Source organism: Gouania willdenowi, chromosome 17 (assembly GCF_900634775.1).
Source record: "Gouania willdenowi chromosome 17, fGouWil2.1, whole genome shotgun sequence".
NCBI lineage: Eukaryota > Metazoa > Chordata > Actinopteri > Blenniiformes > Gobiesocidae > Gouania > Gouania willdenowi.
The window spans coordinates 16,941,931-16,958,778 of NC_041060.1; the positions used below are offsets into that span (position 1 = coordinate 16,941,931).

The 16,848-nt window shown below is 36.9% G+C and overlaps 1 protein-coding gene across 5 annotated transcripts in view; it reads left to right on the forward strand.

Annotated features, from left to right (window-relative positions):
- The window catches only part of zmynd11 (zinc finger, MYND-type containing 11), a 28,352-nt gene extending 12,035 nt beyond the window's left edge, over nt 1-16,317 (forward strand). For 3 of the 5 annotated variants that reach the window (XM_028472401.1, XM_028472404.1, XM_028472405.1), the window contains 12 exons: nt 4,423-4,584; nt 4,839-4,916; nt 5,534-5,626; nt 6,040-6,127; nt 6,759-6,814; nt 6,983-7,060; nt 7,307-7,425; nt 7,517-7,826; nt 10,494-10,568; nt 11,723-12,001; nt 12,097-12,282; nt 14,128-16,317. In XM_028472401.1, the coding sequence (XP_028328202.1) occupies nt 4,423-4,584; nt 4,839-4,916; nt 5,534-5,626; nt 6,040-6,127; nt 6,759-6,814; nt 6,983-7,060; nt 7,307-7,425; nt 7,517-7,826; nt 10,494-10,568; nt 11,723-12,001; nt 12,097-12,282; nt 14,128-14,250 (1,647 nt within the window). In that variant the 3' untranslated portion in view covers nt 14,251-16,317. The remainder of the gene's footprint in view (nt 1-4,422; nt 4,585-4,838; nt 4,917-5,533; nt 5,627-6,039; nt 6,128-6,758; nt 6,815-6,982; nt 7,061-7,306; nt 7,426-7,516; nt 7,827-10,493; nt 10,569-11,722; nt 12,002-12,096; nt 12,283-14,127) is intronic. The other 2 variants (XM_028472406.1, XM_028472403.1) reach the window with 1 other exon arrangement.
- Nucleotides 16,318-16,848: the final 531 nt, after the last annotated feature.

A 16,848-nucleotide genomic window follows, 5' to 3' on the forward strand; every position in this document is an offset into this window, starting at 1 on the left:
ACAAACAAAACCAAAAGAAGACAAGGCAAAGGTTTTTGTGCGGGTAGTAAAAACCACCTGCTGTGTCGGTTTGGTTTCTTATTGCTCCGCATGCTCTTCAAGAGCTGTGTAATAACTCTAAGGTCACATTTCCACTACTTGATGTCATCACATTTCTGCACAATTGTGATAGAAGGTATTTTTAGGGTTTGTTTTTTTCCTAGACATGGTGATGCTAGTGGTTATGTCTGCTTTTAGGATGCAAGAACAGTATGTTCCTCTGAATGCAATATAGACGCAGAAAAAATAGACAAAGTAAACGGACTAGTGTTCTTGTTTTTTTGGGTTTGTGGCTGTATTACATTGCAATAAGATAATGAATGTTCAAGAGGATGCAATTCCTGAGCTTCGACAAAAAGACGACTGTGGCTAGGATAACTCCCCAATCAGGGTGCTTACAGCATCTTAATTCTTGTTATTGCAAATGTGATATTTGATACCAGGTACTACGGCCAACTGGAAATGCAGAAAACCCATGTAGAACTGTGCCAATACCATGTAGTGGAAATGTTAAGTTCTTGTCTTATTTGAAAAGCTTTACTTAAGTCTTTTGCAGCACTGTCTTTGTGGCCTAATTTCTTGTGGAAGTTAGTAACTAGTAATCTTAATTGAATATATGCTTGCTACTCATCTACAGGCGTGCCATTGCTTATTTACAAAACTCTACCTTTGTACTGTATAGGTCAACAAACTATTTTACATCTTGATTTAATCCAATCCAATCAGTTTAACAAAGCCATGTTTTAATGTGAGATTACAAGCAATGTGAAGCATAGCCACAGGCTGGTAGCAAGCATTTGGGAGTTTGTAGTATTTTGGTCTAAGTAGTTTTCTTGCAGTGTGTACTACTGTGGTCTAAACTTCTGTCCGGCATGCTTAATTTTTTCCCCCCTCCATTCCGAGATGCCTATATACTAACTGGAGGGTTTGTCATTGGGGAGGTTTTGATTTGTTGTGCTCTCTGGGTTGTTTACTGCCCTGCTTCAACCAGTCCATCCAGAATAGAAAACAAATAAACTTGAGTCTTAAGCAATGACCAAAAGCCAGTTTTCTCTCTGCATATGCCTGCACTTAATCCTACTGGCATGAGAATATCCTGTGTTTCACTTTAGGAACCCTTACTCTTCAAACAAGTAAATGGCCCAGTTAAATTTGTGAAAACTTATTTTACATCTACTGTCTCAGACCAGCAGGGATTCAGTCCAGATTCTTCATATACATCATCCACCAGGGAAAATGCAAAAGCTTCTACTTTACTATATGTATATTGGTACATGATGCAAATTCACAGTTAGAATGTGTTGCCTGTAGAGAGATTAGATCTGATTTACTCACTTTTTTACTCACTTATTTTGTATGTTGTGTTAATACTGTGGTAATAAAGCAAACTTTTGGAAGACAATTCAAATGATATGCTTCATCTGTAAAATTACTATGTTCACTCTCTTTATCTGAAATCTGAAAAATGCCTTGATTTTGTGTGGGGCTCCTTAAGACACGCCTAGTCTAACCTATAAAATCTAAAAAAAATAAAAGCAATGCTATGCTAACTCCCCACCCAATACTCACTATACCACTCTATTCACAATTAATTCAATCTAACCTTCTAGCCACAGATTGCAGTCCACAAGTATTACTTTTTAGGATGGGCGGTGCCAACAGTAGTGGTTCATGATGTAAGAAGCCACCACAACATCACAGCCAATAGCAAAGTTTGATTGTAATAGCTGGCAGCCCATAAAGGGCAGTCAGTCTTAAAATACTTTGTAATGTCAACAGTTGGACAAGAATCAATAAACACTACTTCATACCAAATATTTTGGGGTTTAGTTACTCGTTAAAGCATGTAGTAGCATGTATCACAATGCCGTTGATACCAGATAACTTGACATTGTAATGTTATTGTAAGTTGGACTTTGAAATTTGCCAGATTACCCACTTTGGTGGGTAGCCTGACAATTGCAGTTATTGTAAATTAATTAGATCAAGAAGCTTTTGTTTCAAAGAAAGGCTAAAGATGAAAGTTGTATCGGTCATTAGAAGGCTTTCTAGCCCACCTTCTGTCACTTAGCTCTCTGCCGTGTCCCAGCTTGACACCAATATAAGAAAGGCGGTTGAAAGCCGACCTCCCTCTGGCTGCCTGAAATGGCCCTCTCTGTAATTCTTGCCCTTGTTGGCAACGTTTAGAAGGGTTACATTTATCCCCTCAACAAGAAGGGATGTATTTTTCATTCAGAAGGGAGGACTATGATTCCTCCAAAATTAAGGGGTGTTATTTTTTCCACTTCTAGGTTAACAATAATACTCAACCCCAAGCATTGATGCTTAAAAGCATTATTTAAAAATAATTGAGCACACATGTCACTGCATTATATCTAAAGGCTGTAATGTGGGCAGGCTCATGTCCAAACTCGGTTTGCTGAAAATGCAGACACTGTGTCCTTGGCCCCAAGAGCTTCAGCTATTTCAGGTCTGTCTCTTCTTTCATCACAGAGTACAATTGTGAAGTAGCTATTTGGCGCTGAGCAGAACACAAGGGCCAATCATTGTATTTTCAAGTGTCTGCGGGGGTTAGAAATTTGTTAGTATTACTCATTGAAAAGCAAGACAGGGCAGATCGGGAATCTAAGGTTTTTTTTTTAATGTTTTTTTTAAGAAACCTCTTCAAGACCTTTGAGTGTCATATGTCAATGAAAAAATGCAATAAAATGTTTTTATTAAATGAATAATGTGCCAAATGACCAAACCGGCCCATTGAAATATTCTGAAGGAGATGGGAGATTATTTCCACTGAAACTGTTAATCTGTTTGCCTTTTTTACATTCGAATTGATAAATTTGATTGAAGTAATTATTTATTAGCATTTTTTTTATAGCTAGAAAGAGGAATGAAAAAAAAAATGTGATGAGCTGAGAATTTCAGTGTACAGTCATTGTTTTTTACTTTTAGCTTTTTGGTTTCTTCGGTTTTTAATGTAACTCGGGTTTAAGGAATTTCTGATCTCCATTTGGTCCATCTGTCTCCATGAATATTTATAACCCTTTTGGGTTATTTCCTCTTACACTTTAGCAGAACAGTGTCAAATTAACCGCTCTTCTAAAAGACGGCAGCAATTTTCCTCGCAACAGGACAGTCTTGTTTTAAAAGATTTAATTTCCATTTTTATCGAACTTTGATTGATGGCTGTTTTGAAAAACTCCAATATTTACAATTTCTGTGCCTCCATGAACTCTGCTACTCTCTCCTTCAGAGTTTGTCCTGTGAGTGGGAGTGAATGGACTCGTAAAAGTCTGAGTCTGAAGCACTACAAATCCAACTTTATAAGCTGTTGTCTCTTGGCCCTTTGGTTTAACGTCTAAATGAAACTGAAAAGCTGCTAACATTGATACTTTGATATAAGATTAGAAATTAATTTATGTTCACCTTTAAAATAATTTTGCCAGGAACAGCAACAATGTGTTAAAATGATAAATATGGTCCAGTTGCAACAGTCCTTGCCAGAACTTAAAGGGTGATGGATGGCTGATCTGCTTGAGTTACTCTGCTTTATTCATCAGTGATTCTTTAGCAATGTCCCCACATTTGTGAAACATTAGACTGGTGTCTCCAGTGAACCAATTCATGGCTTCAGTGGATAAAGCCGATATAAAAGATGTATGGTTGAGTGCAGTACAGAAAATGAGGAAAAACCTGGTATATCATCAGCCTTGCCCTCTGCATTTCTATGGAATGGACTTCTTTCTTTCTCCAAGTCTTGCTGAAGTAAAGTTGGTCCTCACAAACCAGATAACTGTAGAAGTCTGACATGTTTAAAGTTTCTAGTGTAATTTTTAATAATGTAAAGCACATTGACTTGCTTTATGTATGAAATGCATTATATGAATAAATTTGCCTTGCCTTTTCTTTGGCCGACTAACCACATTGACAGTGTGACTTTGTACATTGAGGTTCTCTCATGCAATTTAATGACGAATGCACATGACAGGTTTTTAGAATCTGTTAAAAAAAAAAAAAAAAAATCAAGTGTGGCCCTAATAGGTTTAAGAATTGTATTACAAAGCTATTAGGTAATGGACTGTTGCATGTTGTATTGTTAAACTACAGCTTTTAAAGTGTTAAGTGTGTAAATACTAAATAATCAATTTGTTCAATCTTTAATTAAGTCAGTTTGTATTTTATAAGTAATTTCTCATGCATGATCAAACATGATTCTTTAGAGAATAACTACAGCTTAACCTACAATAACGGAAAGTCCTTTAATCTAAGAGCTTTGTAGTTCATCTTGAGAGTTGAAGAAAAAGAAATGCCTTTGCTCCCCTGCTATGGTAGGTGGGTCGGAGGGGGGGTCACCCAAACGTGTGCTCTGCTGTGTCTTAACTGCAGGACTGGGAAGCGGAGAGCCACGACTGGTACTGCTTTGAGTGTCACTTACCAGGAGATGTTATCTCATGCGACAACTGTTTCCGGGTCTATCATCTCAAGTGTCTGTCAGAGGAATGTAGACCCAGAGCTGGAGGATCCCACTGGCAGTGTCTTGTCTGTAGGGTAAGAAGCCAAACATTGTTTCTGCAACGTTTGAAGTTTTACAATGTTACCTGTTAATTGTTTGCCAAAGGTTTGAGCAGATAATACATGGAGAGTTTAAAGGATTTGGTAGACTTAAAAAGGATCACGAATTGGCCCCTGGACTCAGACGTATGCTCTTGAGACTGAAATCCTGAATGAGATACAGCTTCTGAGCTTCCACCAGTGCGATTTTTAAAAACTCCATCTTCATCTTCTCTCGTTCTTTATTCCAGGGTAGTAAAAAGAAGAACCTAAATAAACAGGAAATGTGCAAATACCTGAGCTTCATTGTCCAGAGAATGAAAGAGCGGGTGAGAATTTTTTCTTGATTTTTTTTTTTTTTTTTTTTCTTTTCCTGTCATCTTCGGTTCATCCAGTTGAAATATTACTTTTGGTCCAATGCAAAATCACAAAGATCTAATCGAATAGACATGAATATGTTAAAAAGTCTCATTTCAGCATTCTTTTGAAGCTTTATTTGACTTTACTTTTGAATGAAATTGCTTACTATTTTTATTATGGTTGACAAGTTGTAAACACTCTTTGCTTAATTAAATAAAAAAACCACCAAAATGAACAATGACTTGTGTTAAAATACAGTTTGGACTAAAAATAAGATTTCCTTTTTCCTCTGAACCTAAAGAGCTTCTCAGACTGTTCATTTTCATACATTCAACATTCTCTATCACCCCTCCCCCAACTTTAAAAAGCTCTTACCTTTTTCTGATATGAATTCATAATTACGTTTCAATCTACAGTATTCAACTTTTTGCAGTTCTTTTTCTCTAGCTTTTTTTCTTTTTCTTTTTCTTCTCCAGTATTCTCCCACCTGGACCTTAACTCACTTAACCTGCACACGTTTAGCTATCTGTTAGTAACCATTTCATCACACCTCATACTAAACCATTATCTCTGCTCCTCGCTATAGGCAGTGGACATCAACAAAAAAGGCAAAGACACCAAACATCCAATGTACAAGCGACTCATCCACACATCACTGGATGTTACCAACATTCAAGAGGTAAAAGATGGTTTTATTTTAGGCTTGGTAAGAAAGAAAAAAAAAATTCTGATTCCTGACCAGGAATTTGCAGTTGCTTCTTTGTCTTAATTCTGTCGTATTTTTCAGCTTGTCTTCCTTTGTTTGTCTGTTTGTGTGTGAGGTCACACAGCACTCTCCTCTGCCGTGCTGCGTTTATTGATGCATCACACTCTGCACACACCGCTAAGCATCACTAGGCATATTGGATAGCTGCCCAGACCTCAGTGTGTGTTTGTGCACTTCAGTGTTCACTGGTTAGGAAGTTAATAAGTACACAGCTCTTGTCTGGACCTCCGACATGGCGGTTAGCTCACTGTGTGTGAACATATGTCTTTGTCCTTCTCTGTCACACTAACCTCGCTCTTGGGCGTTTTTTTTTTTTTTCCTTTTAGAACCTGTCAGATGGGAAGTATAAGAACTTCGAGGAGTTCAAAGCAGACGCACAGCTGATTGTTCACAACACTGCAATTCTTTATGGAGGTACGTCAGAAATGTCGTTATATGCGTAGCTCAACATAATGTCCCACTTTTTTCTGTGTTTGGGGCTAATTTCAGCTACCTACCCTTTTAAATGCTGCAGAATTATTAAAGTGAGGAAAAACAGTAGAATTCCTCCACATTTTCTCAATCACTCATCAGAAATGTGACCATGCTGGTGCAAAAACAAGATAAAAGTATGTCTGTAATTTTCTCATTACTCATGGGTTATTATAAACTGAGCTTTTAATCAAAGCACAGTATAATCAAACTCTTTTGACATACTTACTACTACACAGGCTGTAACTATTAGCACTGTCACTTTTCCATGTAGTATTTTTGTTTTTAATTGGAGCCAAACTGACACATGACTCTGCGGTAAATTCTAACTAATATTTTAGTTCTGCTTTATCTTTTTCCAACCAGGGATTATGTGAGCAGATTACAGGGCATAATTTCCCATTTGGTAAATAACAATACATTAAAAGCCTTTCTGATTTAAAAACAAAAATATATATATATATATAAACAAATGTTGGTTAAAGCTTCTGCCCATCAGGTTGGAGTTTGCGTGTTTTCCCAAAGCCGCTGTTTGCTTTATTGATCTTGTTTGTTTTTTTTTTTTTTTTTTCAGTTCACAGCGACCAGGCAGAGATTGCACAGTTACTTTTCAGCGACACATGCCATGAGGTAGACTGCTCTCTCAACCTTAAAGATTAGATGTTGCATTAAAAATGTAAATTGGTTTTGATAGAATTTGAAAAAACATTTTTAACCTTTACTTGTCCAATCTTTCTCTTCTTTTTTTTCCTCTTTTCCTTTATCCCACATTTTTTACCTTCCTCTTGTGTCTTCCAGTTAAATGAGTTGATGTTGTGTAAGAATTGTTTCTACCTGTCCAACGCTCGGCCCGACAACTGGTTCTGTTATCCCTGTGTGAGTATAAGCACATGAACCACAGCTTATATTCAATAAATGGATTAAATATGATGATTAAATTACTTATTTGTTAGTCTTAGATCTATAAACCTTAATGTCTCATTTATTTTAGTGTAATCTCATTTTCGTAGATGTTAAAACTTGTTTAAAAAATGATGGATACAATTTTTCTAAATTCCTTTAAAGCAAGAAATTTTTGTTTTCTATCCCCTAATTGTTTTTGTGTGTGTGATGCGCTAACAGAGTCCTGCTCATGACTTGGTCTGGGCCAAGATGAAGGGTTTCGGCTACTGGCCAGCCAAAGTCCTTCAGCGGGAGGACAACCAGGTGGATGTTCGTTTCTTTGGACATCAGCATCAAAGGTTAGGACAGCTAGAACTCACCACAACAATACACTACATCCATTTTTTTAATTCAAACTTGAACTAAATCTTCATTCCTTGTCACTGCTAGGGCTTGGATACCTTCAGACAACATTCAAGACATCAAAATCAGCGTACAGCAGCTGCAGGTGAAGCGTAGCAGCGGCTGGAAGAAGGCTTGTGATGAACTCGAGGTGTATCAGCGCTTCGTAAGAGAAGGTCGCCTCTGGAATTCGAAGAATGAGGACAGCAGCCCACCGAGCCAACAAATCCAGAACCCAAGGCAGCAGCAGCAGCAGCAAGAGGAGGAAGAGCAGAGCAGTGGAAGGATGGACAGACTGGAACGGACGGACGAAGCAGAGTCCAGCATTTCCTCCACCAGCAACGAGCAGGTCCGCCAGGTAAATGATAGCTGACTTTAAGATGTTTGTGTAACCATCATTGGTTGGTGCGCTTGCTGTAATCAGCATCATCCAAGGATTCACTAAACATAATCAGATCATTAAAAAAATGCTGTTTTATTAATCAAAAATCACCTAAAATCATTACCGGTAGGAAAATAACAATATCTGAATCTCACTGTTTGGTATAATCACAGTCGTAATTTCATTGTACGATAATTATTGCAATATTGTAGGAAAGCTCACGGTTTTACAGGAAGGCACACAGTTTGCAGCCCTGCTAACAATAACAAGAATGAAGACCATTGAGAAATTCTGTTCACTATTTTGACAGTATTTATTGTCATACTTTTACATTTATGACATAAACTGAATACCGCCTACTAACAGATACAGATTCTTTAGCTAAAGTGCAATAGTTCTAATAGAATCTGGAACACTCTTTTCCCCAATTTCCACTGGATGCGGCTCCGCTGCGTTACGTCTTCCCAGCTACAGTAGTCCGGTGCCCTCCGCCAGATATACGCAGGACTTCTATTTCTGGCGGACACCGGAGCACGACACATCAATCAGCACAGAGCAAATGACGCTAAACAGGAAATTAAACATGTATTCTGCAATAAAATACCTGGTTACTTTTCAAAATTAAACACAGATTACATTTCAAGTAACTTCATCACCAAAACGTCATGTGTAAAAACAAAATCACATTCACTGTATTGTTTCCTCTCATACTGTAACTGCACTGTAAACTGCAGCAACTTTGATTTAGTTCATGTTTTACTGGTGCAGTTTTATCTCTTCTGTTGGATGTTGCTAAAAAAGTCCAACATTCTTGTTCTACTTCGTTAGGAACACTGACCTGTTTATCTGTTTATTCTTGCGTTTATAACACATACATTTAACTGCGTTCTCGCACGATTATATAAATATCGTGAGAATTCCTCTGTTTCGTGACGTCACAGTCGTCCAACCGAAGTGCACCGTAGCGCACTCAAAACGCAACCGGTGGGGATTACCGGAGGGCGGACAGCGGGGAAAAACCGGATCGGTGCTGTGGCGCATTGGAGACGTATCCAGTGGAAATCCCCAGTTAAAGGCAACACAGGTATAGAAACAGACTAGTAACAATAAATAAAAAAAATTAAAAACAAACTTTGTCATTCTGTGTTTAGATTATTTTAGATTTTTCTAGAGAAAGATGAACAAGTCAACATTAAAGGTTTAAGGAGTAATCTCTGAGCATTTAAAGTATCTACTAACACTAACCTTTTAAAACCCTTGTTGTCAACAACTGAAAATGGCCGTAACTGTACGACATATCTATTTTTTTCTTGAGCTGTTCTGAGGGACCTTCATTGTAAATGTTTCCTGTAGAGTTTTTTGACCAGACTGAATTGTTTGTTTATTACAATCCGTAAACTTTTCGGGATGCCGGGTTGTTAAATGGCTGCTCATTTTGTAATACTGCGGTGCGGTGATATTGTCAATACGGTGACATTCCTAAACCCCGGTCATCGTCAGAGATTTGGATTTCACTCGATTTACTGCGTCATTATTGGCACAAATTCTATTCTCTTTTTTTGTCAAATAAAAAACTGTTATTGTGATAATTTAGGTTTTTCCATTATAACCCTATTTTTTATATTTTTGCTATAAGGGGACTTATTGTTGTATTTGGCACTTTATGTTTGCACAACACTGTTGTTACTACCATTTTAACACAGTATTAGCTACAGGTTACTATGATCAAAAATATTTAAGAGAAATAAATATTTACCTTAAGTAGAAACCTTCAGCAAAACCACACACAGTCGTAGCCTAGAAACCTACAAATTTAAACATGAGCGAGTGATAACTATTAACATCTCGGATTCACAGATTAAGAACAATAGTGTCCACAACCAGAGATAACTGTAAGAGAGGAGGTGCTGAAGAGGGACAAGGTCCTGGCACCAAAAAAAGAAAATAGACAGGGTCACCAGAGTCATGAAATTCCTGGAAAAATTTAAGAAATATAGCCTATTTTATTGTAATGTTTAGAATATATTAAACCCCAAAGATGTTAAGCGTTATCTCAAAGTGAAAGTCCTGCATAGCAACTGCATCATTGAGCGAGATCTCACAAATTCACTCTCTGCCTCATTTATTAAACTGTACGTAGGTACGATCACTTCAGCTAGCGTACGCTAATAACCAGGAAATGCACACGCAAAAAAAGATTGTAGCGCTTCAGAACTAAGTCATGGGAATTTGGTCAAATATTTTTGGAAAAGTTTTGAAAAATCATTGTGAAAAAAGTCTGGGAACCCTGATGGAATAACACACACTGTTGTTTGTGATCTATTTAGATCTAAGAAGTAATCTGTTAAATAGGATTACTGAGGGATCTGGCTTTAATGCTGTCGTACTAACTCTGCTTTAAAGTTACTGCAGACCATGACATACTGTATCTGTTAGGTTGGCTGGAGCCATAAAATGTAATAGTAATTCTGTGTTGTTTCTTTTGGTTTTCACTTGATTAATAAATGAAAACCAACTCCATGAATAAATGCTGTAAACTTGCATGCAGGGTTACATTGTGTGGACAGTAAAAGAAAATGCTAACATCTTAAAATATTTGGCCTGTTTTAAATAGTTTACAAGTGTTTTGTTTTCTTCCTACAGCTTAAAGGCAGCATGGAACCCAAGGCAAAGAAGAGCCGCAGAACTCAAGTTGTCGAACCCAAAGAAGAAGTCAGTGTAAGTGAGACTCGGAGAACGTATAAAGCATGTGTCAAACTCAAGGCCCGGGGGCCAAATCCGGCCCTTCAGAGCATCCAATTCGGCCCGCTGAAGAAAGTTTAAATTTTGGAAAAAAACACGACTCATTGTGTAAATTACCAAATAATTCATTTGTAAAGTGTTGTTGAAAGAACTTTTTCCAAAATGCTGCAATTTTTCTCACATTATTACACTAAATTAAATAAAAATTGGTCAAAAAGTAACGAATATAACAAAATAACATTTAAGATGCCTTCCATTCTGGAAGTGCAAACTTGGACACGTTATTGTTGAAATTGTTCGTATTCCCGCCTAAAACCTGTGGCCCACTTGGCTTTTTTTGGCCCTTGAACTAAAATGAGATTGACGCTGCTGGTAAACCTTATATTGTTTAGCTTTTAGCCTTTTGGCCTGAGGTTGAAAAATTAAATATGATAGATGATAAATGGTAACCAAAGTGATGAAACATTGTGTAGAAAGTCATCCTGGGGTAACGAGCTAAAGCTAGCATCCTGTAAGGATAATAAATGAAAAAAAAAAATACTGTACCTTGCTCACATTGTGCTTCACTGAACCAGGTGGTCTAAATGGTAGTAAATAGTAATAGTAAATGGTAACTAACTGTAATTCAAGAACCAATATCAAAAACAAGTGGTTTGTTTATCAAACTGTCACATTACATTTTTCAAATCTGAAAAAATTCTTAAAAAAGAAAGAAAAGGTAACCACATACATCTATTAAAATGCTCTTTTTTTTTTTTAAGAAAATGAAGCGCAATCAATTTCAAAGCTAAAATGCATTGAGGAGTTTAACAAGGTCTGATGTTGGTCACTAATACCTAATGACCAGGCGTTTACATGCTATGCATATTTTAGGGCAATTAAATGTTTTTTTCTTTAAAAAAAACATGATTGAAAAATAAATTCTGATATTTTTTGGGATCGATACATTAATCGCGCTGTGAAATATGGCGATATATCACCAAATCTTAATCTTTTTTTTTTTTACAGCCTTAGTTTGAACTGCCTCACGATCTGTTTTTTAGGAGAAGAAGTCTTTACATGTGCTGAGTTTTTTTTCTTTCTTTTCCCTCCATTTAAATATTTTTGTGGTTTCCCTCTCTTATCTGCAGGACCCAGAGCCAGAGATGGAAGCGGTCAGCTCCAGCCAGGAGATTCCTGTGTCGTCAGCACCGCAGCAACCAGAGAAGTTGTCCGTTTCCACGCAAACTAAGAAGGCGAGCGGAGGGTCGCCGCGAACGCTTCACCGCGGCACTCAGACCAACAGCGATGGCGCTTGCCAGAACATGTGTCACGAGAAGTACACCAAGGTCTTCAACGACGTCAAGGAGATGATGAAGGCCGACAACAAGCGAGAGACGGAGAGAGTGGTGAGGGAAGCTCTGGAGAAGGTAGGCTGCTGCTGGTTTGTCCTTCCTACACCTTCAATGACGACTCACTCACCAGAAGTTACATGTAAACGCATTTCTGTTGGTTTGTATTTCAGCTCCGTGCAGAAATGGAGGAGGAGAAGCGCCAGGCGGTCAGTAAAGCAGTGGGCGGGGCTCAGGCGGAGATGGACAGAAAGTGCAAACAGGTGAAGGAGAAGTGTAAAGAAGAGCTGGTGGAGGAGGTGAAGAAGCTAGTGGCCCAACACAAACAGCTCATCTCCCAGACCAAGAAGAAGCAGTGGGTGAGTATTGGTTTCATGTTGCCCAAAAACAAACAAACATTCCTACACACAAGACAAAATGTCGGCGATCTCGAGGACCGGATTTTTGGCGAAAAACATTATCAATGCCGATACTACGCAACTGTGTATCGTATCGGCATCGGGACAAAGAAAGGGTATCAAAACATTCGAAAATACAAATAAAAATACTATTTTTTTCTATCTTTCATTGTCAAAAAATCCCTTAATAAACTATGCAAAACAATGCAATTTAATTAAAAACAAATTCTGAATGAAATAAATAAATAAATATTACAAATGAAAAAGAAGCCTATTCATTTAAATTCTGGCTCAACAGTAAACTTTGAAAAACTGCATAATAGTCCCTTTTCTTTTTAAAGTGCAACTGAAGATGTATTTTGTGGCTTAACAATTGGACTTTAAAACAAATCTCATATCAAAGAAATAATATAAATAAACAAACTATGGCTTTCATCTCTTTCTCTTGTTCCTCCCTTTCCTTTCTGTGCCCCTCTTTTGTTGGATTTCACGTTTCTCACCTCTTTCATTTTGTCTTGGGGAAGCCAAAGTGCTTCCACACTTCTGATTTAAAACATGGTGGTGTGTCCAGAATTTCAAATTCTAAATAGATAGCGCCCTCTGCTGTAAAAAAAAAAGTACTGCGATTCAATTTCAGAGTATCGGCGTGAACTGTGACACCTTTGAATACATTTTTAACTGCCTCACAATTAATCTTTACATCCCTAGTAATTTAAATAAAAGATTGATCGTTTGTATTTTTAACTAATCAGTTTTTTTTCTCCAAAATATGATCTTTATGTATTCAAGTTGAAATAAGTGAAGTGCATCATTACATCCCAATTTTTGTTTTGAAGTGTCTTGTTTTTTTTCATTATTATTATCGGGATTCGAATCGAATCGTTGGTTGAGTGCAGACATAAGAAACTACCCTCCCAGGGAGCCACATGCGTCCCTTGGTCTAATTTTGTACGGCCCCAAAAGTTTAGTTTATTATTTTGTGGACAATCCCCTTTTACAAAAAAAGGAGCAGCTTTAGCCTTTGCAGCTAATTTCCAGCTGTAGTCCCCAGCCAATAGTGAATCGGCAACTTACATACACATGTGATTAATGTGTGCACTTATAGTTGTCAGAAAACCATGTTTTATTGTGAAGGTGGAATATCTCTTGATTAACTTAATTAAGTTAATAATCAAGATTACTCCAAAAAAAAAAAAAAAAATTACAAAAAGGAATACCAAAAACAGAAAAAATCCAGAAAAATACTCAAAAACAACAGAAAAATACACACAAGATGACGACAAGTGAATTAATGAAAAATATACTAAAAAAAATACAAAAATGTTTCAAAAACACACAAAATAACACACCAAACAGGAAACTATGCAAAACAACAACAAAAATGTGCAAAACAACAACAAAAATGTGCAAAACAACACTAAAAACACACAAAACAACAACCGTATATTAAAAGACAACAAAAAAATAAACAAAGATGAGAGAAAAGCACACAAAACAATAATACATTAAACTACAAGAACAATACACAACAGCAGAAATATACAAAACCACAACAAAAGACACTCAAACCCTTTGTTTTCTGTATTAACGTTCAGATTGGTCCTTGTTAAACGATGACGTGAATGTTACTAATTTGGCCCTCGGAATCAGAAAAATCACATTTTTGTGGCCCCTGTTGTGATGATAGTTGCTGTTCTTTGGTCGAGTTGAATCCTTCCAGCCCTACGTATAGATGTAAACGGCTGTAAAGACGCATTGGGCCGTAGACTTCCTGTAACACGTGTGTGACGGTTGTTTGTTTTGCAGTGTTATAACTGTGAGGAGGAGGCCATGTACCACTGCTGCTGGAACACATCGTACTGCTCCATCAAGTGTCAGCAGGAGCACTGGCACGCCGACCACAAACGAACCTGTCGCAGGAAGAGATGAACAAGCCCCGCCCCCTCCCCCCCTTTCCATCGCTCACCGTCACATGGTTAAAAACGTTTTCCTTTCCTGCTTCTCAATCTCCTCGCCTTTCAAAAAACACTTTGCAGAATTCAAAGTTCAAAGTTTTCGTGCGAGTTTCCGTTTATTTTTCCCTCATTAAGTGTTTTTTTTTGTTTTTTTCCCTAAATTTTGAAGCAGTTTCTCAGAGCTTGGCTCCATCACGTCTTTTATGTATTTTTTATGTTATAATAGTTTTTTTTATCCAGAAGTGCAAATTATATGCCCCAGAGTTTTAATTTCAGTGTGTAGGAACAATTCATAGGCATTCGCTGACATCATTTTCCTGCTTGAATTTTGACAGCTAATAGTAATGTTTTTTCTACTGTACACGCAATAGTGTCGATAAATAGACAAACACAACAAGCTAGTTTGTGCTGTTACTGCATTAAACTTTGTATTCATTTAGGAAAAAGCATTTTGTAAAGAATAGGGACAGTTTTCTTATATATATATATATATATATATATAAAGTCCCTCATTTGTTGGTTTAACAGCACCTTTCATCATTTCTACCTAAGCTTTTATTGCTTTTAAAGTCACTTATTGGGAACAGGGTCACACGTTCGGCCTTAAGAAATGCCGACGAATAAACTCGTGTGTAATAATAATCTAAATATTATCTATTCTGCACACTTTATTGAATTAACAGTTTTTATGAATCCAATATGGATTTTAAAAAGTTGCATTTCTATTATTAGTACAAGCGTTTATAATCCAACAAATCCCCCCCCCCCCCCCCCCCCCCCCCCCTTTTATTTTTTTTTCCTTTTAATTGTTGCATGGCTAATTTTTTTAACAACACAAATGTGTGTAAGTTTTTTGCCAAAATGATAGTCACATACATTTTTAGTTGGAGTGGTCTTTCCTCTGTCCTGCTGCTCACTTTTTAAAAAAAGAAAAGAAAGTTGTATATTTTTCAGAGCATTATCGGTGTTATTTCATGTAATGGTGACATAATACACTCGAATTTTCTTTTTTTGTTGTTCGTTTTTTTCCTCCCTCCATGTTGGAGTTCACATCCTCTCTTTGACTGTGTGCTGTAGTTGGTGGTCAGTGCCTGTTTTCTTTCTCATCTTCTGCCCAGTGGAGGCTACATGCATGTCATTAGTAACCGTTTGTTTCGTTTCAAATTATGATCATTTTGAAATAAATGTTGAGTGGACCGATAGGAAACATGCTAATGTGAGTAAATCAGTTTATTTTATTTTTGTATTCTCTTCCTGATGGATCTCCTGGTCCTGTTGTGTTTGGAATTCATTGTTTGGTTTCTTTAAATTGCTAAACTCACGTGTTTTTAGGAACTTTTAACTTTTTTTCCACCCTGACGTTTGACTGGCTGAACAAAGGTTTCTCGTTCACTCTGTAGATGCATTTTTTTTTTTTTTTTAACACATATTTCTGTTCACGTGGAAAATAAAATGCAACTCTCTCTCTCAGTGAGCAGTGCTTCCATTTTCCTCCGCCTTAATCCAACTCTCCATTCGTTTGGTTTCTTTAGATTAAAGTTGGCAAAGTTCAGTTGGTCGTTAAACAGGCCGGGACTGGACTTTTATTTTGAAAGAGGGCATTTTGTCTTTGACAGTAACTTGTTCAATGGGAGAAGTGTCAAACTCAAGGTCAGCAGACCTAATCTGGCCCTTAGTGTAATTATAAGAGGCCTGTCTGTGCTCAATAGTGTAATTCAACTGATTGACCTTTTTATGATAAGGATCCATGTACTTTATTATTTTTACAATGTGTGCTTAGTTCACTGCAGTCGGCCATGTTGTTAAAACGTGCAGGAACCTCAGAAATAAAAACCTTTGTCAATACATTTTACATCACCAACATTTTAGTTTCACTTCCCTTTTCAAACAACAAATAATTAATAATTGGTTTGTGTTTTGTTTTTTTTTATTATTCTGAAAGACATGAATCACATTGACAGAAAATTAGTTCAAATTCCAATTTCTTTATTTAAAACAAGTGGACAACACACATTAATGAGCATTAAGTGTAAGACCATAACTAACTTAACACACGATATGTTTAATAAACACTACAGTGGAAATGTTTTTTCTTTGTAATGCTTATAGTGCTCATTTCTGTTGACACGCAGACACTAAAATGGTCTGCATGTTGTTAATAAAATCAAAGTTGTGATTGCCGAAAATAAGACCTATTATCCAGTTTGTTCTGCTCACTTAGGAGTTATTCTTATTTCATTTTTTTTAAACTCATGAGCTCGATGTTACTTCCATCCTTGTGTCCTCTATGCAGTCGTTGGACTTTATGCATCTCCTCTCCGTTCTACCATTGCACTAACTGTAAATAATTAAAAAAAAAAAGCTCACTGTCTATAAGCCCCTCCTCTTGATTCGTGTACACTGTGAATGAATTGTTTTCAGTGATCTGGATGACTTGTTTGTCATCCTTTTGTACAATGTACAACTGTTATATCAGCTTTGTAATCATCCATCAGTGTGTTTTTATTTTGTCTGGATACATTTCACCATCTCTGTTTATTTGAACATGTGTAAAAAAAACTGCTTGTTCTCC